Source organism: Phaethon aethereus, assembly GCF_964289735.1.
Source record: "Phaethon aethereus genome assembly, chromosome: 14".
In the NCBI taxonomy this organism is placed as follows: domain Eukaryota; kingdom Metazoa; phylum Chordata; class Aves; order Phaethontiformes; family Phaethontidae; genus Phaethon; species Phaethon aethereus.
Genome location: NC_138590.1, coordinates 19,446,538 through 19,470,308, shown reverse-complemented (window position 1 = coordinate 19,470,308; position 23,771 = coordinate 19,446,538). Strand labels below are relative to the sequence as shown.

Genomic DNA, 23,771 nt, shown 5'->3' with positions numbered 1-23,771 from the left:
TCTGTGCGACTCCCCCGACGCTGCGGAAAGACCAGCTCTTCTCCGCTGCCCAGCGCTCAGCCCTCCGTCGGACGGTGGGGCTTGGAAACAAACATCCGCTCCTTTTATTAGCACCACTAATTATTTATTGGCGGTGTTTTGACTAGCGAGCTCACGCTACGAGAAGCCGAAGACAGCGGGATCTCCAGAAACCGACGGCTCGGTGCTCCCGCTCTCCCCGTCTGCCGGGGCGGGACAGCCGGGGCCGGTGCCCGCAGCGATGCCGACACCGGCTGAACAGCCGGTGGCAAAGCGAGACCAGAGATCCCAACACACCAGCAGCGATGTCGTACCTGCGTGAGGGGAACCCCGGCTTGACGCGACGGCGCTGCCGGCTGGAGAGCAGCGAGCCGCCCCACGGCACCCCTGCGGGTCCCGCCGTCACCCACGACCGGGTCTGACAAGGACACAGCCCTTCGCGATTTAGGACGCAAGTGTGAATGTCACTGAATTTGCATCCGGACAGACTTGTATAGTGTAACCAACTGACAACCAAAGTCCGCTTTTCTTCAAGTATTATTCCGTGCAGATGACTCGCTAGCACCCTGCTCAGTGTCATTTCTGCCAACTGTGAAGAAGCAGCTCTCTCCGCTTCCAGCTTCTCCAGTTGTGAGGGCAGTTACTCCCTGCAGTCGCGGCATTAATCGGAGTTTTAATAAGGAGGATTGATTACGTTCTTGGTCTCTGAGTAGGGGTTTTCCACAAAGCTCAACTCACAAACCACAACAGATTCGGAGAGAGAGGAGAGCTCATCAGCTGGTCCCTACCTGCCGAGTTCTCTTGCACAAAAGAGAACTGCAAGCCTCACTGCCTTCAAGACAAAGGTTTGCACCCAATTAAACTAGAATGTAATAATAGGGTACATGCTTTCCTAGAAATGGCACAGATTTAGGCATTCTGCTTACGCTCACATGTTTCGGGGCCTCTAGCAAGAATTACTGTAGTCACAAGTCAAAAGACTTTCAAGACATCTTTGCCCAGTATGATGGAAAAGTTGATAGAGTAAAACCTGGAGGAAGGAAAGGCATGTGCTCCACATTACCGGAAAGACCATTCAGGCTAAAACTCTCAAAACCCTTTTCAAGGACAACCCCAAACCTACTTCTGCGATTCAGGGGCAGAATTCCAGCAGAATTTTTTTTCCCTGTGTTTCAAAGCAGATTGCTTTTTTCCAGATGCGAGGAAGTGCACCTAGAGGTTGCACATTTTGAGCCAAGCTATTACTTTACAACGAGTCCTTTCTTTCTCACAATCTAGTAAGTGCCTTTGCTATAGGGGCTGAATGAACACCGCACAGGACAGCTCTGGGTCGTAAGGCATAGCTCTATAGGGGACTCCAGCCACGAGCAGGCTCTCTGCTCCCGGGGGACACGATGCCTGCTGCAAGGGTCTGCACTTTTGGGTGCTGATGGTCACCCTTAGCATGATGCAACTGAAAGCCAGAGGACATCTGCAGTAACACAGGGGTTAGGACGGCTACTGGCACACATCCCAAGCAGCCGGTGTGAACCACGCTCAAAGCATAGTCCGTTTGGGGAGGGAAAAGTGTCAACCAGCACTTCTGGGGTGCAACCACAGCAAGAATACTCTAATGTGCACGTGGTACCTCCTCACCTCCTCTCTGGGAGACCAAAAAAGCCATTAACCAAGACAACATGGGGATACAGCCATTGAAAAGAGGGCAAAAGCAGGAACCTGCTGTCTGTACCTGCATATTCTTGTTCGCACGCCTCCCTCGGTGCCTTGCCACAAACGCGTCTGCTTTACCCACTGAGTACTCCACAGATTTAGACGTTTTCAGTGTAGGTCTGGAGTCAGGAAAATCCCTCTCTACCCCCTCATTATATTCTATGTAACTGTCTAATTTTTAAAAGGATCCATATGTAACATATATTAATAGTCAAATTCAAATCCAATCTGCATTAAACCTCAGAAATGTTGTATCTGGCAGCGGAACTGCTGCACATTTGGTCCTTATTTAATATTATTCATAGGGTTTTGGGCACATCAAAGTCTATTAAGAAAAAATATCTGTCAAAAAAGATTGCCGTAATTGATTAATGAAGCAAACATGGCCAGAACTCAAAGCCCAAGCGCACAGATCACCCTGCTCTATCAATCAGCGCAGCAAAGACGAGCAGACCTGCGGGTTGCTCGTGTGCGATACCGGGGCGGGTTTGCCCGTGCTGCCGTTCCGCAGCCGCTCTCCCCCCTGCCCCCAGGCGGGAATGCAAAATATTTGCAAATTCTACCGATCTGTCACAGGGCTGCAACGGCCAGCAGTCACGGGCACGACTGTGCAGGTCTGCTCTTCATAGGGTTTGGGGCAGCTCAGCCCCATCCAAGTCACTCGGAGACGTCTCCGCTGCCAGTGCCATCTCCCCGCTCCTCCACGGGAAGCGAGGCCAACGCCGCCCCGCGGAGCCTCATCCCGCCCTCTCCACCCTTGCAGGTCTCACACTCCTTCTGGACTGAGCCGAGGGAGGGCTGGGGGGACCTCGGCACCCTTGTCAGGGCACTCGAAGAGCCACCTCTGGGAACCAGCCGCAGAGCCAAGCCAGCGGCGCGGGCACGCTGTGAGCGCCGGCGAAAGGGCTCTCACGAAACAGCGTGTAACACAAACCACCTTTGCGGGGAAGGAAACCGTATGAGCAATGTTTGAACGCCCAGCAGCAGCACAAGCGTGCTCCCGCGTCGCTGTGGCAATCGCAGGATTTTTTTTGTCAGCCTGCACTGATGCACTTTTGTTTTCCAAAGCTTGCCGGCAGCGCCGGTGCCTCCGCCGCTGCTCTGGGAGGGGTTGGCCAACCTGCAGCATGAGGAGTCTCAGCAGCCTCGTCCATTATTGCACGTGCCCTGGGGAAGCCTGCAGCGTGCGCAGCTGCTCAGCACCCATCGGGGAGGAGCAAGACAGCAGGAGCTCCCCCCGGACCCATCCCCTCCTCCTGATCTCCTCCTCATTCCCCAGATGCCTCTACAGCCGGCATCATGGGCCAGCACACTCAAAAACCCAGCAGCCGGGTAACTCAGAGGCAGAAAGGGAGGAGCAAGACACCATTCCTCTTCCACTTGAGGAGCCAAAGGAGAACAAGAGTCATCTCCGACCTTGCTACCAGGCGATTAGTCAAGAGATGGGTGTGAAAGATGGAGATCTGTTCAGCTCCATCCACATCCCGGTAGCAGGCTGGTGCTGCAAACGGTGCTGCCCTCGCCCCGGCTCTCGGAAGCCACGGGGTGAGAAGGCAGGGCAGGGTGCAGGCAGCGTGCCGGCAGGAGGGTCTAGGGAAAAGAGCTGAAAACAGAGGGAAAAGACAAGCTGCAGAACAGAGAGAAGGAAGAGAAAGGAGTGAGACAGAAAAATAAAAAAGGGGAAAAAAAAGAGGAGACCATTAAAAAAAAAAATAAAATCCACCACCACGTGAAGTGAATCACCGCCATAGGATCAGGAGCGTGCGGTGGATTTTGGAAGCAGCCAAGACGGAGGCACGCCGGCCGAGGCAGGCGCAAACAGACCCCGGGCGTGCTGTGCTCCAGGAAGGGCGGGCATCGGGCAGCGCCCGCGGGAGGGCTCCCAAGAGCTCCATCAAAATAATGCTGACCACGGCCCCGAGGGGGGCCCGGCGCTGGCGGCTCCCCCTCCGCGGCTGCCTGGCCTCCTCACGCCACTGGCGAGCTGATTCAACGGAGCCTAACTCGGACGGAGGGCAGTTCCGGAGCTGGGTTTAGGCCAGGAGCCTGGGCTCTATCAGCCCAAGGAAAGCACAGCGAGACTCGCACGGAAAAGTCTAACAAACGCGGCGCTTTAAAACCACGCACAGAAACTGCGTGACCTCTGGAAGGACCGCAGGCAGAGCAGAGGGCTTTCCGGATCTCAGATAGGCATCTCCTCACCCCAGAAAAGCCAGCGGGAAGAGCAGCCTGTGAGCGGGGCTGCCGCCGCCGTACCTGTGGTTCCGGCTCTATGTTGATCCGGTACGCTTGAGCCTTGCCATCTTCCAGAACAGGGGGTGACCAGGTCTTCCCTTCAGCTCTGCAATTGGAAATTAAGTAAACTCAACTTAAATGGCTTTTAAAAAAAACCAAAAACCCCCAAAGAACAAAAAAACAGACTTAAAAAAACCAAACCCACAAAAAAAACCCAACCCAAACATATATAGTACATAGGCCTGCCAGAGAATGACTATATATACGTGTTTGTCTAACGTTATCCCCAGAAATAGTACACTGGTGAACAGAGGAGATGCCAGTTCCATGCTATTAAAACCATGAACCTCAAAACCATTCTTGAACTACAGGCTCCAGCTTAGCGTGGAGTTTAAGATATAGACTTATTTCAGTTCAAGAAATCAGTAGAGAGGCTTGTGGTGGTTCCTGTTTCGCATACTCCCGCCTTTGCCCCTTTATTCTGGCCCTGAATCCTGACACGTAGTCTGATTATACATGTGCGTGCATATGTCTGTCTGTATGGATGCACTGCCTGGCAGGCCTATATACTAGAGCACAGCAGGAATTACATCAATGCCTTTCGGGGAGAAGGCTTACGTGACCCTCTGTGAATCATCTTGACCCTTTCAACACAGGTGCTGGATAGAAAAAGCCCTAAAAACACAGTCTGCATTCACAGATGCACCTCTGACCCTGCCAAGCCAGAGCAGGACACGGACACTGCCCGAAGATTTTCCATGTGCCTGATGGGTTTTCCCCCCCGAGGCGCCCGGGATGCTCGGGGCATGCGGGAGCCGCAGGGGCCCAGCAAGGTCCGGCCGACACAAACACGAGCTTTTTCTGGGCGCTGCGAGGTTGAGTCGGGAGGTGGAAGCTGCACGAAGCACACGACGACGCTTTCGAACGCCAAGCGTTCCGTTCACCCTCACCGTCTGCAGCACAACGAAAACGGGAGGTCGTGTTCCTTCGTCGGACCCTGGCCCCTGCCACGTACCACATTCAGCTTTGGTTTAATTATCTGCAGAGTCCAAGTTAGTGAAATAAGGAGCAGAGTTTTAACCCAGGAATCCTCGAGGGGAATTTTTACCTTTGGTATTTTGCATCTAAACCGGTCGGCGTACAAACCTACCTTTACGAACTCAGAGTCTGATCCAAAACCTACCAAAAGCAAAGACTCCCGCTGGCTTTAACGCACTTTGGATCCATCCCTGAGGATTTAAGCCTTTTTCGTTCCAAACCACTATGCAGTACTACCACCACAGCTTTTTCAACAGGGAATAACATAACTCTTTCTCATAGCTAGACGTCTTGTTCCGATAAATTATCTTTACTTAATTATTTGATTTTAGGCTGGGACAATTCACTTGAAGTCGGTCTGTCCAACTGTTTTTTGGTGGGATAAAGGAAACCGGCCTTCCCAGAAACGGCAGCATTCCTAGCAATCCTGACTCGCTTTTTGCCACCATCCAGCGCTGTGTATATTGCTTCCACGTTAAGAATTTCATCTGGAGGCCCAGAACAATGAAAATGCCTAATTACATTGGCAAAGACCACCATCATAATTTCCGTGCTTTTTCCCCTACACTGAGTCAGCCTGACGCGCGCTCGCGCTGCCGCTGAGAAGGGGCAGTTACGACATTCCCCTTCGCCCGGCGCTGCGGCCCCCGCTCCGACACAGCTTGAAGGGATCCCCGAAGACTTCAATTTGCCAGTAAACAAGCACTGGGATCCAGAAAGCGATTCCCATCGCAGCAGAGAAGAGCGATAGCAGTAAATTCGCTCCGTGCAAAGCTACGGCATTCGGTCACCGCTACTGCCAGCGCTTTCCGGCCGGAGTGCCCCGGCTCGCCGTGCCCCTGACCAGCAAAGGTCACGCCGGCTGTACCAGAAAACAGCTAAAACTGTGTTTTCCAAAAGCCGTTATAGGTGTCTTCGCACGTAATGAACGACACAGCCAGACTCAGGTGTGCATGCAGAAAGCCCCTTCGCAGTTAGTGCTTTCAGTGATTAAACTCAAGGCTTCACCACCACTTCTTCAGAGCGACCGAAAGTTTTTGGTACGAGCCAGACAAGCCTGCACAGCTTCCAGCAACGGGCTGAGCAAAGCCGGGCTCACCTCAGCCACAGCTTCCACCTGGGCTGCTCTGAAATGAGGCTGGTACGGCACAATTCAGGTTCCATCCGGCACTTCTAAAGGCAAAGCAAAGGAGACGGGGAGAAACACCTCACCGAATCGAGATGCAAGTCGTAAGTCGGACGAGCGTTTACGCTTACACGAGGAGACTCCCTCTTTTCCGCGGAACGGCGGAACATGATGTAATTCAAAATAATTAGGAGGTGACTCTGCCCGAGCGTACGATGCCCCGGGCAGTTACTGCAGAGCGGCTGATGCTCGCGGCTCTCCCCGCGCCCACGTCCCCGGCAGCCCCCCCGGAGCAGCGGGGACCGGGGGGTCAGCACGGCCACCCCAAGCCACCCCGGCAGCCGGTTGGTGCTACCAACAGTCAGAGCTTTGTGTTCAGGCCGCAGCAACAGGCCTTTCTAACGTAACGGGTGAGAGAGCGCGCTCAAATGTTCCGAGTCGTTTAATTTACGGCTCAAGGACGGGAAAAGTGTTTTCAGATGTGTTGTAGGGGATTAAAGTCAGCTACGTGGAAATCATTGCCCTGCGCTAACAACGCTCTGCTCTATTTTAATGGCTGCTAGGACAAGCCTAAGAAAAATAACTTGACCTAGGTTAGCGCTAGGCCTTCAACACAGGGCTTCGTGGGAAACGGGCCCATTAACAAGACATAACTAAAATAAATAAAGTTGCAGACACCTTTTATCCCACGATTTGTTTTCCAAAAGACTCAATGTCATTCTCAAGAGATTACTCGCATATGTTCACATATTTTACCCCAATGTTTTTTCACCTGGTAACGATCTGCAAGTCTTGCTCTCTACGTTCGCAGAGCTGCTTCTAAGTTGCAAAAATTCCTGGGTCTTACTGAATTTCTAATGTCTCTGCCCCCTTAGAAATTAGCACGTTCACTTGGGAAAGTGCCAGACCGGGGCCGGGATGCTGCCGCCCGCTATTGTGCAGCCGTGCAGGTGTGAGCGGGCGACAGCTACGCAAACCTCCAGCACAAGCGCATCGCTGCACTGCACCCCAGTCTGTACGGCCCCTCCGGGGGGGCGACTCCAGGCCCCTGCCCAGCCCCTGAGCGCTGCTCACCCCCCGATGGCACATCGCTACGGTCACGACTGGTTTTTAGCTGAACTGCCTCTAGGAGCAGTTACGGCTCCTGCGGCTACTTCCCCAGGACCGGGAACCTCGCCGTGATAACCGTGAGGCGACGGGTCCGTCCCGGCCGCCCGATGTGGGGCTCTCACCTGCCGCGCAAGGCGGACGAGGCTTCGCGCGGGCCGTGCCCAGGCACGGGAGCCGGGCTCAGCTGAGCACCCCGAGCGATCCGGCGCGTCCACGCGGAGGAGAAGCTGCGGGATGCCTCCTCCTTCATTCCTCTCGGCTGAAACCACCGCTGTGTATCCAGGCTCTGGAAAGCTGCCTGTTTTCCTCTCTATTGGTCCTCGAGGAGCTCCAGAGGGGAAGCTGTGATTCACTTTTTCAGTTGTGCTTTGACTGGAAACTTGAGAGCATCATACATTGTCATCCTTCCCACCTCCCAGCGGAGGGACTCCGGCAAAGCCGGGGCAGGCAGAGGGGGGCACTCGGAAGAACATCGACTACGTGAGGTTCCAGGGACTTTTGGGGCTACGTGCCCAGCAGCCTCATTACTGGACTTTCTCTTTTAGAAACTTCCAGAGAAACTCCATCTCCGTACAGACGGCAGGAATAAACAGAAAATCTTGACACTCGAACCCTGCAGGCAGCCGCAGCAGCGCGTCGCTCCGTGGCGGTTCTCTGCACGCCCCGTGGCCCCGGGGAAGCGGGGTTCGGTTATGCGCCCCGCGCAGCGCACGGCCGGCTCTTGGGCTGCCGCTTTCCCCGGTCGTCTGCGTCTCAAGCGAGCGGGAGCAAATCCGCTGCGCGTTGCGAGCATCTGTAAAGGAAGTTGGAGTTTCCCAGCCCACGCACGCTGGTTGCCTCCTTCTCAGCCCCTCGTCCTTGCTCTGCCAGGGTTGCACAGAGCAAAACAGCCCCCCAGGTCCCCCGAGCTGGGCAGGGGTTTCCCCAGCTCGTATTTAAGCAGAAGAGTCACCATCTCTGGAACACCTTCCCCCCGCGGGCGCAGTGGTGCCGCTCCTGCAGCACTCGCGCCAGACAGAAGGGGAAGAAACTGCTTCCAGGATCTGTTGTAGACAGAAGGAACCAGCCCCAAACCTTTGAGGATTTATGCTTTGACACCACAGTCAGGAAACAAACACAGCTCAACAATAGATGGGATATTAGGAAAAATTTCTTTACAGAGAGAGTGGTCAGGCATTGGAACAGGCTGCCCAGGGAGGTGGTGGAGTCACCATCACTGGGGGTGTTCAAAAAACGTGTAGATGTGGCACTTGGGGACATGGTTTAGTGGGCATGGGGGTGTTGGGTTGACGGTTGGACTTGATGATCTCAGAGGTCTTTTCCAACCTTAGTGATTCTGTGATTCTATGAACCCCGGGGTCCTTGGCTGTGCCTGGGGTCAGGCAGATGCAGCACCCCCCCAGCCCCGCTGTTATTACCAAAGGAAAGGGCTGTAATCGGATTGGACTGGGAAGAATGGCATCAGTTTAAAAAAAAGAAGTCTCACCACACACGAATTCCTCCCTGCACATCACAGGGATACGAACACGTTACTCCTGGGGCAGAGAGCCAGAAAGCACACGTCTTGCCTGATAAGGAATTTCATCATTTGTGTAACTTAGAGACAACTTCACAGTGAGAAAAAAAGAAAAAGAACAAGTTTTACCATGTGACCATCCTTATCCACACGTTTACATTATTGAAAACGCCGAGACCCTCGGCCTCCAGTCGAACGCATACGTTTTGTGGCTAAACACCAAGATCCCCATACACGTTTCCGCGAGCAGTAATTCCCGGGGCCACTTCACTCCCAGGATCTTCTCCAGCCAGCTGCCACGTACCTGCCCTTACCCTGCCCTGCAGCCGCCAGCCCCCGCGCTGCCCGGGCTCGGGATTCGACGGCTGGGAAGATGATGCTGGAACGGGCTGATTTATCGTCAGGGCGCCCGGAGCCGTCCTGCCGAGTCCTCCTCGGCGCCATCGCCGCCTTCCCCCGCCGCCCAGGGGCCAGGCGCTGCTCCAGCTTTACTAAGCCCACTTGAACTCCTGGCCTCGCGTTTCGGAGCCATTAACCGCGACCCGAACGCCCACCCCTCGCTGCAGGGATGCTAGGTAATTCCTCCCGCGTTACATCGCTACCCACGTGAGCATCGGGTACATAAATCAACTTCTTTCATGAGCCAGTGAGGACTTTGCTCCGCTTCGGAACGGAAAGGCTACTGTGCCGCTTCGCTTCCCGCAGTATCGCCGTGAAACAGCCCGGCACATCTCGGGGCAAAACGCGACCCAGCGAAGCCACAAGCCGCCCGTTAGCTTCAGGGGGCCGGGGGTCTCGCCAGGAAAGGCGTTGAGAACGGGGGTGCGAAGGAGGAGGGAGAACCACCCTCAGAGCGTCTAAAGCCCTCAATAAAGGGCCGAGTAGAGATTTAAAAAAAAGAAACGTATGTCAGTACAGCCCGAGAGCAGGGGCAGCCCCACAGATCCCACCAGTGACTGTGGGCTGCAGGGGACACAGGAGAGCCGCAGCCCCCACCACACTTGAAAAGCTGTAACATCCCCTTCCCGGCAGTTTTCCCAGCGTGGGCTTGGGGCCAGCTCCTCCAGGAAGGATGCAGCACAAGCCTTCATGCTCCCAGCTGGCCCGTGACAAAAGCTTCAGAATAAGCTTTCGGGCTCGCCTTTCCCCTCTGGCGCAGCCGGGCAGGTCAGGACAGTGCTGCCAAGGACTTTCCAGCGGTGTGCGTCAGCAGGAACAGCACCGCTGATGCCACAAGGTCTCCTGTCCAGCGCCCAAGGTCCTTTGGGCGCTCAACCCTCTGTTCTCAAGCGGCGGCTTCAGCAAAGCACAGCTCCAACCCAATTTTACAGCTGCTTTTATTTGAGGCATGACTCAATTTGAAGTAACAAGTCTTCCTTCATAAGCAGGGCTGCAGCATAACCATGAGAGACGTTAGCATTCAAAGGAGCCGGGAAGGCTTTCTTTAAAAGAGATAAGAAAATACACAGTAATACGTAATCAAGAACAGGGCAAGCTGGACTGCTGAGCTGGTTATCTCTGGGCCCTGGGGTTGTTGTGTGCACTTGCCCAGACACTGACTGTCTTCCACGATAAGAAAGGGTTGATTGTGAGAAATAATACCGATTTTAATGCGCAAGTACTCGTTCACATGAGCATGCATCACTGCAGAGAATCCAGAGGTACTTTATCAAGCCGGTGTTGCTGGATCCTTCATTACTGTTGGAAAAAAAAAACAAACACCAGCTTTTCTACCCGAGAGGGCCACTGTCTGGAGACAGAACACCCAGGCGCTGTCAGCTTCTCACCACGCTGTGTGTTTTGCTGCTGACGCCCTCCGGGCACTGCCTCCCTCTGCCTCCCCAAAATTATGGGAAAGACCAGATGCAGAGCTACCCCAAGCCCCGCTTTTCTTTGCGAGCCAGCAGCCCCAGCTACCTCCTCAGCGCTGCACCCCCAGCCCTGTCCCCCGTGGGGCTCATAACCAGTCCAGGGAAACCGGAGTGTCCCAAGGGGAGGAAAACGTTCCTCTGACTTCCCAGGAGCTGTCACGCAACTGTGCCCGATACTCCGGGACACGACGTGGCTCCTTCCTGCCCACGCAGCCGTGCCGCTCGCACCGTGGATCTTTCCTGCTGCCTCAAAACTTCGTTTCTGGAGGGGTCCTGGTGCCACCGACCCCTCCGGAGCCCAGCGCAGCTCCCAGCGAGCGAAGCCAGAGCAGATGTGCTTCCCAACAGCCGGCACGGTCCTCCGGCCGGCAGAGCCACGGCGGGGAGCGCTCTGGGTGCTGCTTTCCCTTACGGTGGTTGGAAAGTACATGTTCACATTTGATCAGAAACTCTCAGTTTTTCTCCTTCCAGACCGACTAGACAAACAGATTCTGCCGTGCAGCCGGGCAAGAGGAAAACCATCGACCCCAGCGTGATGTTCCTAACGATGGACTGCGCTAGCGGTAGATGCGTCGATCTATCTGCAGTCCAGCCACACAGTCATGCCTGACTGTGGCCAAAGTTGGCACCACAACAGAAATCCCACTTACTTCAGCTGTTCCCTCCCAGCACGGGGGAGAGCTGTTGCCTGCGCTGCCTGGGAAGGTTTCACACTCTAATTGTTTATTCTACGGTCAGTCCTCCCGGCTCTTTACTTGTTTCCCCACCGCTGTCTCCAAATGTCTTAATGACGCAAATTTGATCAACAGGATAATCAACATCTCCTCCCATCAAATTCAACGGGCTCTCTGCATCCCCCAGACCTCTGAAACCCAGACGGGCCACATCAGTCTCAGGACATCCTGTCAGACCACACAGTAACTCCCCCGCCTTGTCTTCCCCCGCACGTTTGCACCCCATTCTGATTTTCCTACTGAACTGTCTAGTCAAGAGGCATTTACTGACCACAGTTTGAAAACAAAACCAGTCTTGTTCTCCATCTCGGTAGCACATAATGTCAAGGGTTCATGGAGAAAGGGCACGGGATGGAAGAAGACCAGAGGGCACAGAGGGCTGGAAGCCCTTGGCTGCCCAGCTCCCTGCCCTCCCTCCACCCAGCTGGAGGAAGTCTCCTTCAGTAAAGCAGAATTAACGTCAAATTTCATACGTCTTCACTAAAAGACATACAACAAACAAGCTCCTTATTTCAAATATTTCGGACAAACACACTTAAAGAAAAAAAATCTCCTTGTATTGATTTGCAAACTATATTTTGTGGAAGGCAGGGTGCAGAGAGGACGCAGCTGGGCATGCACACAAACCAACAAAACCGCTCCATCGCTGCCCCGGGAGGCGGCTCCCTGCGGGGAGCAGGTCACCCCGCTCTCCGGAGGCAGGTCCCCTCACACCCGGGAGGTAGCGCCCGCCGTGCTCCAGCGATGACTAAGGGCTGGGCAGAGTCGTCTGGATCCAACGGGTCACTCGGGAGAGAGATCCAAGAGCGGTGTCACCGAGCGCTTGCTTTGGGCCTGACTAAAAATAGACCTAATAAAGCGTTACTGCAACCGCTTTCCTTACTGTAGAAAAAATGAACTATTCAATTTTTCCCATCTAGAGAAAGGCCGGTCCCACGGGCTTCTCTGGTGGTGGTACGTTTGCTCTCGGAGGAGCCACTTAACCGACCCAACAGTGCGATCTCCTCCCTGAGAGCAGCCACCCCACGCTGAAGAGTTCCTCACCGTCACCAGCTCCTCTCCGTTCCTGTCTTGCAGAAGCCTGAGCGGTTATTTTTGCCTGACTATAAGCTATGACAGCCTTTAAAATCTGCATTTATGAAGGCTTTAAGGACTGACAAAACCAATCCTCTTGCCTACCTTCTTGCCTAGCAAAGCCCAGGCCACCTCACCCACAAACCCTGCACCACTGCAAGGCTACAGGCCAACCACAGCAACATCTATTATGACCTCCGGGCACACTGCGAGGTCTCACAGTTAAAGATACCCGCCTTGGTAGGTGTAGTTGGCCAAACCCAACCTGGAGCCACAGACCCTCCTGCTGCCAGAAGTTTCCAGATAAATGGCAGCGTCCAGATCACCGCAAGGCCGTTAATGACCACTTCTGCACCTCAGACAAGTTAAGCACACAGATCATCCTTAACCCCACCAAGGCACGTACCCGCACTGCTGCGAGACCTCTGTCCACTCCTCTCGCGATGGAGCGGAGCTGTACCAGTGTGACAGAACCCCTGCCCTGTGTCCGTTGAAGAAGTCACGTCCTGGGAGAGGAGATACACTTTCATGGAGATACCTCTGACGCCGCGTACACTGACACGGCAGCTACCACCACCGGTATGGTCACAGCTACCACCAGGACGATTCAAGCACCACTTCCTAACCACAAGGACCAGGTGGACACCAGCAGAAAGCTGGGCACGCACCACGTGCCTCCTGCGCAGGAGGAGTACTCCAGGCTCTGATCTCAGCCAACAAACAGACACCAGTTGATACCAGCGGCTAAAATGAGGTGTAGAAGTAGGAATTCAGCCCATAAATTCACACAGTAGAAACCCTCACAGATGAGAATAAAATGCTGCCACGCTGCAGGTGAAAGTTGTTTTCAGCAAAACTTTATTCTAACTCCTGATGAAGTTGTTCTGCCGCCAAACCACCTCAGCAGCTGGTAGCTCACCAAAACCCTCCATCGCTACATGAGGATTTCCACCTCTTCCAAGGAGAGCTCCACCAGCCTGCGGACAGCGGGAAGGGGACCCTTGTCCTGCTCGGGGGACAGCCCCCATTTGGGGTAGAACACCATCCAGTCTCCCTAAAACTGCTCCAAATGGAAAGCAAAACCTCCCTGGCTATGGGAAATTCTACCTGCATGAAGGGTTTTCTCATTTTTCTTTTTTTCTTTCTTTCCTAATGCTGAAGCCACTGCATGGCAGAGCCTCAGCTCCGGGGACTCTGCTGCAGCCGGGCGGCTCGGACGCCACTGTCTGATGAACCACGAGGCACCAACGAGGCTTTGCTCCGTTTACGGCAGCGCTCCTTCCCCGCTGCCCAGGCTCCCAGTCAGAAACTACATGTTTTCCAAGAGAAGTATAAACTATAAATGATAGCTCTTTATAGCAGGAAATGCCTTTTTAATCTGAAGTGGAAAATTGTATACACTTATTTAACTCTATCACAGATAACATTAGCCATTTGTGAGCCTTATAAGGAGCTCTCATTTTGCCTGGATAATTTCTGATTTGTATTAGGAACCTCTAGCTACGGAATTAATTCCAATGGAAAGGAAAACAACCCCAAGCCTTCGTTTTGCTTTGAAATATTCCAAAAAAGTGAATTTGGCAACACCTTCAAATGTATATTCATTGAACAGATGTTTAGGAAAACAACAGGCGGATGTTAATGAAGTGGAAGGCTTTGCCCGACGGAGATTTCGATCCCAGTGCTACTCTTGCTTGGGTCGATAAAACCTCCATTGGGTGGAAGGATCCGACCCAGCTCACAGCCTGGAGAAGCCTTGCAAGGTACGAATGATAATCCACACGTGTAAGTGAACTGAACCCATTCTTTGTATCAGCCATCTTTTAAAAATAATTTTGTTTTACTGTTTCCAAAAGCGAAGAACAATTGCACAGACCACGGGGATGCAGCACGCACGGAGCCCAAGGGCACATCTGCTCCGGGGCCAGCCGCAAGCCTTCTGCGGAAGAGCCAAGCAAAGCTGACACCAGTACATCAAACCGAAGAGGACCTACCTGTTCACGGAGAGCAGTAGCTGGTCCACGCACGCTTTGATCTTGTTTTGTGCTTCTAGGTGCGTCATGTTCTCCGTGCTCTCTCCGTTAATTGCCAGAATAACGTCTCCTGGGCACAGGTTTGCCATGGCTGCTTTACTGCCAGGGTTAATCTAGGCAGAGAAAAATAAAAGGGTTATTTAAAAGAATGCTCGGTTTTTAGAAAGTCCAGTTGCTTGGAATAAGCAGCAGGTAAAGGGAATAGTTATTTCTGGAGAAGACATGTTTTGCCTACACCAACGGCAGCCCCAGCCCTCCAAGGGCCATCCTCTACAGCAGCGCGCTTTTAAAGGAGAGGTGTCCGTCAAGCCCAGGCAGCGTGTGACCAGCTCCTCTCTTCAGATTCGTCTCTTGCTTAAAATAATGCAATAACCTCTTTCCAGAGAGATGCTTTACACTCCTTTGGCTTGCAGGCCTTGAACCATGCTGTGAGAGTCAATCCCTAAAGAGCACATGAACCTCTCCTCTTCGGCCGACTACGTAATTAGAAGATGAGCACGCTCACCCTAATTGCTTCCTGCGGAGAGGTTATACATTTGACATCAGTTTTTCCTGACCATCATTCAAAAGACTTGTCTCTTTCTAGCGCTGCATGGAATATCACGCAGCTAGTTAAGGCTCCACAACTCTTTCCTTCTGGTTTTGTAGGAATGCCAGAACCTTATAAAACTCGTAACTTATTTCCTGAGGAACTAATGACAGGCCCAGGTACTGTTTGTGGTCAGCTATAAGACCAGTCCTGCAGCCTATAAAAGTGTTTCTTGAGAAATTACCATTTCATTTACATCAGCCCAAATGTGTTTTTAATTTTTGCAATAATATAAAATGATGCAAAGCATAGGCAGGACAGGTAGACGTGTCTGCTTAAACTCTTAATAGCTATGTGCTTGCCCTCTAATTTCCTCTTCAGTCATTCAGAGCATCTGCTAACGCTCCGCTAACCAACCACATGGTTTATCAAGTGAGAAAGTACAGCGAGTCTGACTTTGGGTTATCCGTACCTCCCTGCATTTAGAGCATGATGGTGCCTTGAGTCTGTTTAGTCTTGATTTACACGGGCGTAATCCCCCGTCTCAGGCGATGGGTCTCTGCTTCATCACACCCTGCTCGAAAAATCCAGGCAACAGGACCACGGCTCTATCCTCCATCTCCCCTCGGACGTCGCTTACGTCGTGCACGGTGGCAACCAGACGCTATCAAACCAGGTACGGTTCTTCCGACGGTTTGAGACCGCTCCCTGCGTGATTACCATGATGCCATTGAAACATGAACCTGCAGGTGTCTGAGGAGCTCCAAACCGCTTTTGGCATTTAAGTAGAACTGGCAGCCTGAATTAAGCCTTTTGTTACGTTGTCAGAGTAAATCAGCATTTGCTGTTTGCTCTTCAATAGTTTCAGTCAGGCTATTTTGCTCTAAAAAACCTGCCCGGCCTCCTTCTCCCCTGATCCCGGGCTGCCCTGTGACTCGGAGCGAACAGCAGGAGGTATTTCTGCACGCAGCACACGTTAGCCGTAAAGCTCCGGCACAGGACATTTCAACCCAGGAGAGGTTTATTTTGCCCCGGCACGCATTTGTCCTGCCGGTTTTTTGAATCCGCGTAAGAAGACACGGCGTTCACAGCGCATCAGGCTCCGTCGACAGCCACGGGCTCTGCCAGACCCACCAGAAAGTCAACCAGAAGCTCAACCAGCACCTCCAAGGAAGCATCTCCACGCGCTTGCCTGCGGTTATCCGCTTCCCTCGGAGTCCGCCCCGCAGCCCCGGCTGCCGGCAGGCTTCCGCACTAACAGACCTTCAGTTTGACCCAGGACAGCTGTATTTTGTTCTGGTCTGTTCAATGCTGCCTAGATGCCTGATGGATTCTTCTCCCTGCACTGATCTTAACCAGACTGTAGCTTCCTTGGAGGATAAGCTGTTCATAAACGAGGCTCTTAGCTGTTTCCTATTTTTAGATTCTGGTTTATTTCAAATTATTTTGGCAGAGTCTTCATATTAGCATCTTATCCTAGCCGTGGAGATGACTGAGGGCTTGAAATGGAGCTGCGCTCCAAGAACTCATTAGTTTGAGATACAGCATGGGTGTCATAGCAGCTTGGGAATCAGTATTGTAATGTCTGTCGGGTCCAAAGTTTGTATTTCAGTGAATAATGTTTAAAATACTTCAAGTTCTCCTAACTCAGAGCTGTGCAAAGCCATCGACACCAAACATGCCACAGAAAGCCCTACGAGCCTGGTTATGGGTCAGGGCTGCGTCCGAATCCTCGTGCGAGGGTCCTACCTGCTTCGCTCCGTGCGCATCCGTGCAGACAGCCCACCGCAAAACCAGGACCTCCGTGAGGACAAGGATGCAATTTTTAACATAGCAGTTTTTGTAACAGAGCGTGTGCTTGGAGCCAAACACCCAAGACAGACCCTCTGCAGTCACACGGAAATGAAGAAGAACAGGAGGAAGGAGCAGGAGGGATCTGAGCGTCTTGCTCGGGCAGCACCCACGGCCAGCAGCGATCGGCTCAGCCCAGAGCGCTCCTTAACCAGCCTCTTTTCTCTTCGGAGGCCAGCTACTGCCCAACGAGCTGCTGGGCACCTACCGTTATAAAGGACGGGGTTTCTTCTTCAAGTGATAAACCTTGTTTTTAACGCATTAGTTAAATGCAGGGCTACGGCCCGACGCGACGGACCTACAGCTGTGCGTATTGCCCACGGGCGTAAGGTCTCTTCGGGGCAGCGACGTTAAAGCCCAGCAGCGCACAGAGGTGTTGGGATGGAGCTTGCACCGGGGGCACTCGCTCACGCCTCCCTCCAGAGCGGCCTCGGGTCTGCCGCGAGCGGTAACCGCAGCGTGCGCGCGGCGAACGAAGCACGCGCAACTTTGAGGGCGACCGGATACGTTACGAAGGTAAAAACGCCGCAAAGAAAACCCGCACCGAGTCACCAGAGCCCCGCGTTCTCGAAAGGGGCCTCTCCAAAGGAACCGAGGTTTGGGAACAGGATAGGCTTAAGAAAAACAGCGATAAGATTTTTGTTTGTTTGTTTCTGAAGTTCTCCGTCAGCGCTGAGAACAAACCGCTTTAAAAAGCGGGGCGGAATGAAGGCAGCCCAAGACGAGACCGATGGATACGCAACTCAGCGCGGTGCGAGCGGCCTCCCCAGGACCGGTTGCGTCCCCCCACCGCACGCTGCCGTGCCCCGGGGCAACGCCGGGCGCGCTGAAGCAGGGTCCCACCTCACGCAGCGGGGCCGGACACGGGCTCCGTCCCGCGGTGCCTGCTGCGCCCCACGCGCGCCGGGCCCCGTCCCGCCCGCGTTCGCCTGCTTTTCTCCAGCGAAGGGCTCAAGGGAGGCAATCACACGCTAGCTGGGAGCTGGCCCCGTCCCGCACCCCTGCTCGCCCCCGGGGCTGCAGGGCCCCGCGCCGGGGCTGGTATTTCAGGGCCGGAGCAAGGTGCTGGCGGGGATTATGCGGGTGGACGGGGCGGTCTCAGCCCCCGCGCCGTCGGGGTCTCAGCTCGCGGGGTCTCACCCCCTGAAAGGCCACGCGGCTGCCGCGGGGCTCAGCTTGCGCCGTGGGGCGACAGCAGCCTCAACGCACGCTCAGCGCAGCCAAGCGCACGGCGCCGAGTGCCAAACCCACAGCAAACACCGCAGGCTTAAAGAAACACAAATATTTCTACTAACGTTCCCCTAAAGGTTTTTCTTTTTCAACTAGATGAGCATCCAGCCTCATTCGGAAGCTCCGAGCTCCCAAAGCCATGACTTTATACAGCAAGGAAGCCGCACCGGCGTGGACGCCCGGCCACCAGTTAACTCACGCGCTAGTTATTGCTGCCCTGCCCTTGGAGGTGCTTTCCCACCGACATAAACCCAAAGCCAACTGACGGAGGCTTGGGGTGAAGACAGCCTCGTCCAGCCCACGGCTTGCCCACGAGAGGGGCGAGGACCTTCCCCCCGCACCTTCCCGCTGCCGGGTGCCACCCGGCCCCTTCCCTTGCGCCAGCCCCGGCGCTCAGCAGCTTTTTAAGCACGGCCTGGGACGTAACCCAGCGGAGCTGAACGGGTCTCTGAGAGCGAACCAAAGCGACGCAGAGTCACGCGCGCGTCCCTCATCTGGGACCAGGGGAGGGACGGAGTCAGCTGGCGGCGAGCTCTTCGCGAGCCGATGAAGCGGATCCCACGCGGCGCTACCCGTGGAATACCCGCTACCTGATCGCCGCTGCGCCGTCAGCGGGAGGAGCTGAGCACAGAACGCGTGCGGGACCAGTCAGCGTGCTGGGGACTCGCTGGCACTCGCGTTTTCACAGCTCCTTTGATGCCCACAGAAGCACGTTCGCGTGTACGCTGCCCGAGGCGACCGCGCGCGCAGCACGGCGGCTGCTCCGGCAACGCAGCGTAGGCGCGTGTCATTTTTAGTGCTCTCCCGAAATTAAATAAAGCCAAGAGAGAACAACGTTCTGCATGTAGCCCCTCCACAAAAATAAGCAGATGCTTCTTTGTTTCTCTCTCTCTCTCAAAAAAAAAAAAAAAATTTAGATGCATAAGAATATTTATAAACAGAAAACACTAAAAGAAACAGACCCCACGCACAGCTGACAGTACTGTAACGGCCGAGCGAAGCGGCTCCAGGCTCTCGAGGGCAGAGCGCAGCCTCTCCCTGCACAGCGTGCCCGCAGAGCCCTCCAGCAGGAAGCCAGAATGTATTTTTTCCCCCCTTTTCTAAAAAAAAGAAAACCAAACATACTGTTCTCTCTAATCTCCTCAGGACAAGTCTCATTTGTGACACCTTTGTACATCCTCCACATAGCACTGTGCTTCAAAAACCACTGGCGGTCCAATATTGGCGCCTGTCTTGGTCCTTTTATATTATTCTAGCAGGAAAAGGAGAATTTTAAAGAAAGAGACCCCGGTAAACAGCCCTTCTCTCACTGTCCCCTGCCGCCTCCGTCACCGCAGGAGGTTGGGGGACAGCACTGTGAGTGTCCCCTCCACGCCGAGGGCAACGAGGGGGAATGTGACCCACAGGCTGTAGCACTGGACCCACACTCCACGAGTGAGTGTCTCCTTTTGCCCAGTCATCAACCAGTGAACTATATGGGCACAATTACAAACCAATTTTTTAAAATAAGTTTTTCCAATTATTTTACCCACCACATTTCCCCCACGATTACCACTCGCCTCCCTCCCCTCCTCCGAGGGCACCAGCCTCAAGCAGCCCCCTCCCCAGCCAAGGGGCCACGCTGATGCTACGGAACAGACTGGAAAAACCCGAAAGCCAGCAGCAGCTCTCTTATCTGGCCACCGGGGCCTCGTGAGGATCTACTGAGCGCTAGCATCTGCCATCAGGCCCATAAAATAAAGCACTTAAGGCAACCGTCGCACCAAGCTGGTTGGTGTCGGGAACTCTGCGATCTCATTTAGTAAGCAAGATTATTACATTATTCTTTTTACTCTTCGAGTACCTAGAGCATTACACTTTCCCCACCCCGGAGACCAAGCACAGGAGCGTGCCAGGGCTGCGAGACCAGGTGGCACAGAGCCACTCGTCGGGGACAATGACCCCCAAGTAGTGCCGCGTGCGCCCGGCGCCGGGATGACCCCGCACACCGCGGCTCGGCTCACGAGCGACTTTGCTCAAGCCGTCTCTAGAATTGGGCCAACACCACAAGCTGAAACAATCACAGAATCACAGAATCACTAGCTTGGAAAGGACCTTCAAGATCATCAAGTCCAACCATTAATCCAGCACCACCATGGCCCCTAAACCATGTCCCGAAGCGCCACATCCACATATTTTTTGAACACTTCCAGAGATGGTGACTCCACCACCTCCCTGGGCAGCCTGTTCCAATGCCTGACCACTCTCTCGGTGAAGAAATTTTTCCTAATATCCAATCTAGACCTCCCCTGGCGCAACTTGAGGCCATTTCCTCTTGTCCTATCAACGCTTTAGTGAAAGGCTAATTCGTTGTATTAACTTAACCTTCTTTTTGTCCTTTTACTCTTTTCCCCAGAAACCTGCCTCTGCACCCTCACCTGCGCCAGGACCCGAGGACGAGGGATGCAGTTCTTCCTCGCTGCCTGCGTAAGCCTCGGCACGGCTGCTGGAGAGAAGAACCTAGCGCTGATCCTCAGTCTTACTCAAATTAACAAAGGTACCTATTGAGGCCAATCACACCGATGCAAGGCAGCTTTCTTCCTCCCAGACCTCCTTCACTTGCTTCGCAAGGCGCCACTGTAACACAGCACGACACATCCCACCGATTAACGACACCATCTTCCCGGAACTTGATGGGTTAAACCGCGCGATCCCGCACAAGCCTACGCAGACCGTCCCGCTCTGCTCTTAAATCAATGTAGTTTGCTACAGGCAAGTCTGGGGAAATTTTCTGTTCTGCAAGCGTGATCAAAAGGGCCTGATTAAAGCCTTCGAGAGGCTTTCAAGACAGAGTGACAAAATTCTCAGCTTTTAGACAAAGCAAGCCTGTTCTGTGGTCAGGAAGCATGCCACGAGGCAGCAGATGATCCTACGGTAGCAGTAGCTTTGAAAACAGGAAGAACCAAGAGTTAAATGAAGATAAATTCCCCAAATCCTCCAAGCATTCTTTCCAGAGATTCTCTTCAGCTTTTCAAAGCATCGTGCCTTGAACTGACACACATTCTTCGCCAACCCATTTGCATTTTTCTAATTGCTTATATAGAAGTCCAACGTATCGAGACATTATTTATGTATGCCGCACCGCACAACAAGTGAAGAGCACTGTTTATGCAACATGAATTCATTTAACTACTGAAGAAAACAGGAAGAAGCTTAAGAGTATACAAGGGAAAGAATCAGGGTACGAGTGTTGTAAGAGGCAAGACACTTGAAAATCCTTTCAAATCCAAGTACTGATGGATCCAAATCCAAATTTAGAATCAGGTTCTTAGTGTGGGTCCTAATCCAGCTTAAAGGCTGAGGTATGTGTACAAAGAGAAGGCTGGGAAGAAAAAAAAATCAGTGAAATCAGATACGAATTTTAGATCAACCAACCACATAACCTGAGCACAAAGCTGGAAGAGCCGATTGTTCAGACACTCGTACCTGGCTCATTTTGCCAAAAGCTTCCCTTGCTCAGCCCTAGGACACCTGGAATTCCGGCAGCACTCGCACCGGGCGCAGCAGCGAGTGCGGCGCACCACGCTGCCCGCCGCGTCCACGGCCACCAGGACCCCTCTTGCCCCTTCCTCCAAGTTGCAGATACACTGCTGTACCACACCGAATGACCCATTCTTAACCCCTGTGGCTACTATCACACTTAAATCTGCTTTCTGCTCACGCTGCTACCTCGGGGAGCAAGGCCAGGCCCCCGCCCCAGGGGACACGGGCTAACCCTTGATGTAGGTGCGCTCGGAGCATCGCTGCGGTGCCCGAGACGCTGCACTGTTGCACGCCGCTCAACGGGATCCAGCGGCATCAGGGAAAGCGTTTATGATCATAATTGGTTCGTCTCCATTAGATGTTTAGTGCTCTGCTCTCCTGGGAAGCCTCCCCTTCCCAGACCCCTCACAGCCAGCAGCAGGGCTTCCTCAACCCATGTTTGGAGAAACCCCTGGGTGCTTTGCAGAAGACACGCAGGAGCTGCTTGGAGCTCTCCCTTTCAAATCACCGCCCTTCTTGGCCAGGAAGGTGGGTTGATATTTCCTTTCCTATCAAAAGGAAAGTGGCCACAGAGGTCTCTCCAAGCAGAAGAAAATCACAGAAGCACAGAATCATTACAGTTGGAAAAGACCTTTGAGATCACCAAGTCCAACCGTCAACCCAACACCCCCATGCCCACTAAACCATGTGCCCAAGTGCCACATCTGCATGTTTTTTTGAACGCTTCCAGTGATGGTGACTCCACCACCTCCCTGGGCAGCCTGTTCCAATGCCTGACCACTCTCTCCATAAAGAAATTTCTCCTGATATCCAATCTAAATCTCCCCTGGCGCAACTGGAGGCCATTTCCTCTCGTCCTATCGCTGGTTACGTGGGAGAAGAGACCAACCCCCACCTCACCACAACCCCCTTTCAGGTAGTTGTAGAGAGCGATGAGGGCTCCCCTCAGCCTCCTCTTCTCCAGACTGAACACCCCCAGTTCCCTCAGCCGCTCCTCATCAGACTTGTGCTCCAGACCCCCCCCCAGCTCCGTTGCCCTTCTCTGGACACGCTCCAGCACCTCAACGTCCTTCTTGTAGCGAGGGGCCCAATTCTCCAACACCAGCAGTCTGAATTCACATGGTGAGCAAACCCGAAGCTTTGTTCTCGTGGAACAGGTTAATCTCACAGACCACAGGGATTCGTGCCCGTGCAACGCGTCGGCTTTCTCCCAGTTCCATCGCGAGCGCTAGGTATTTCGCAGGGCTTGGTCTTTTCCACCAGAAGCTTTACATGTGCTGAAGGCTCCTGGGAAGCGTTTTGCGGCTGACGGTGAATGACGGCGTTCGGAGCCAACGTGCTGCAAACCTCCCAGCTGAGGGGCTACGCCGTGGCGCCTGTTACTGAACAGCCCTGGATTTAACTGTTCAAGACAGTTTCTCTTCTAGCTGTGCGTTGCCCGTATCTGATAATTAAGTACTTTAAATAATCTTCTTCAATTGGGTATATTTTGCTTTCTGAAGCTTACTGTAAAATGTCACTCGCACGTAATCTGCTATCAGTCCACACAACGTGTAAAACTACTTAAGGTTTAATGGGTGTGAATGTGAGGTGCGCTGGCTGACAAGAAAGATTGAGTGTGGCGTGGGCTTTGGGGCATCTTTATGAACGTTTGGAAAATTCATTGGCTGAAATACTCTGGCACAGCCATTTTTGGGTTTATTTTAGGTCTCTGCTGGCTGTAAAAGCTACTTGAATGCCACACTGCGGCTTGACATCTTTGTAATCGCTCCAAGTAACCCCATGAATCCTGGTTTTGCTTGAAGTTTTCGTGTAAGTCCTGAAGTAGAAACCAAACATAACCTTATCTTCCAGGGCTCGGGGCAGGTGTGGTGTTAAGGGCTGGTACAAATCCACCGCACGAACCAGCGCTGGCTTGACATGCCGCGGTTTGCCTCGGCACACAGCTGGCAGCGCTGCACGGACAGCGAGTCAAGCAGAGTATTTGCTGTCAACATGTTTGTTTTAGCTTTTTTTTTTTTTTTTTTATCAACACTACCAGATCTTGAGAGATCTACTGTTTTCTTTCACACTCTAGCACCTGTGGTCACAGATGACTTAAAAAAATAAAAACATTTTCACTAAGTGTTTGGGTATCCAAGAACCATGAGTCAATAGATTTTAAGAGCTCAGAA

At 53.3% G+C, this 23,771-nt stretch overlaps 1 protein-coding gene across 1 annotated transcript in view; it reads right to left on the bottom strand.

Annotated features, from left to right (window-relative positions):
* The window catches only part of PDLIM4 (PDZ and LIM domain 4), a 48,324-nt gene that overhangs the window by 18,149 nt on the left and 6,404 nt on the right, over nt 1-23,771 (bottom strand). Inside the window, exons 3-4 of the mRNA XM_082006252.1 lie at nt 14,427-14,578; nt 3,985-4,069 (exon numbers count right to left, since the gene is read on the bottom strand). Coding sequence (XP_081862378.1) covers nt 3,985-4,069; nt 14,427-14,578 — 237 coding nt within the window. The remainder of the gene's footprint in view (nt 1-3,984; nt 4,070-14,426; nt 14,579-23,771) is intronic.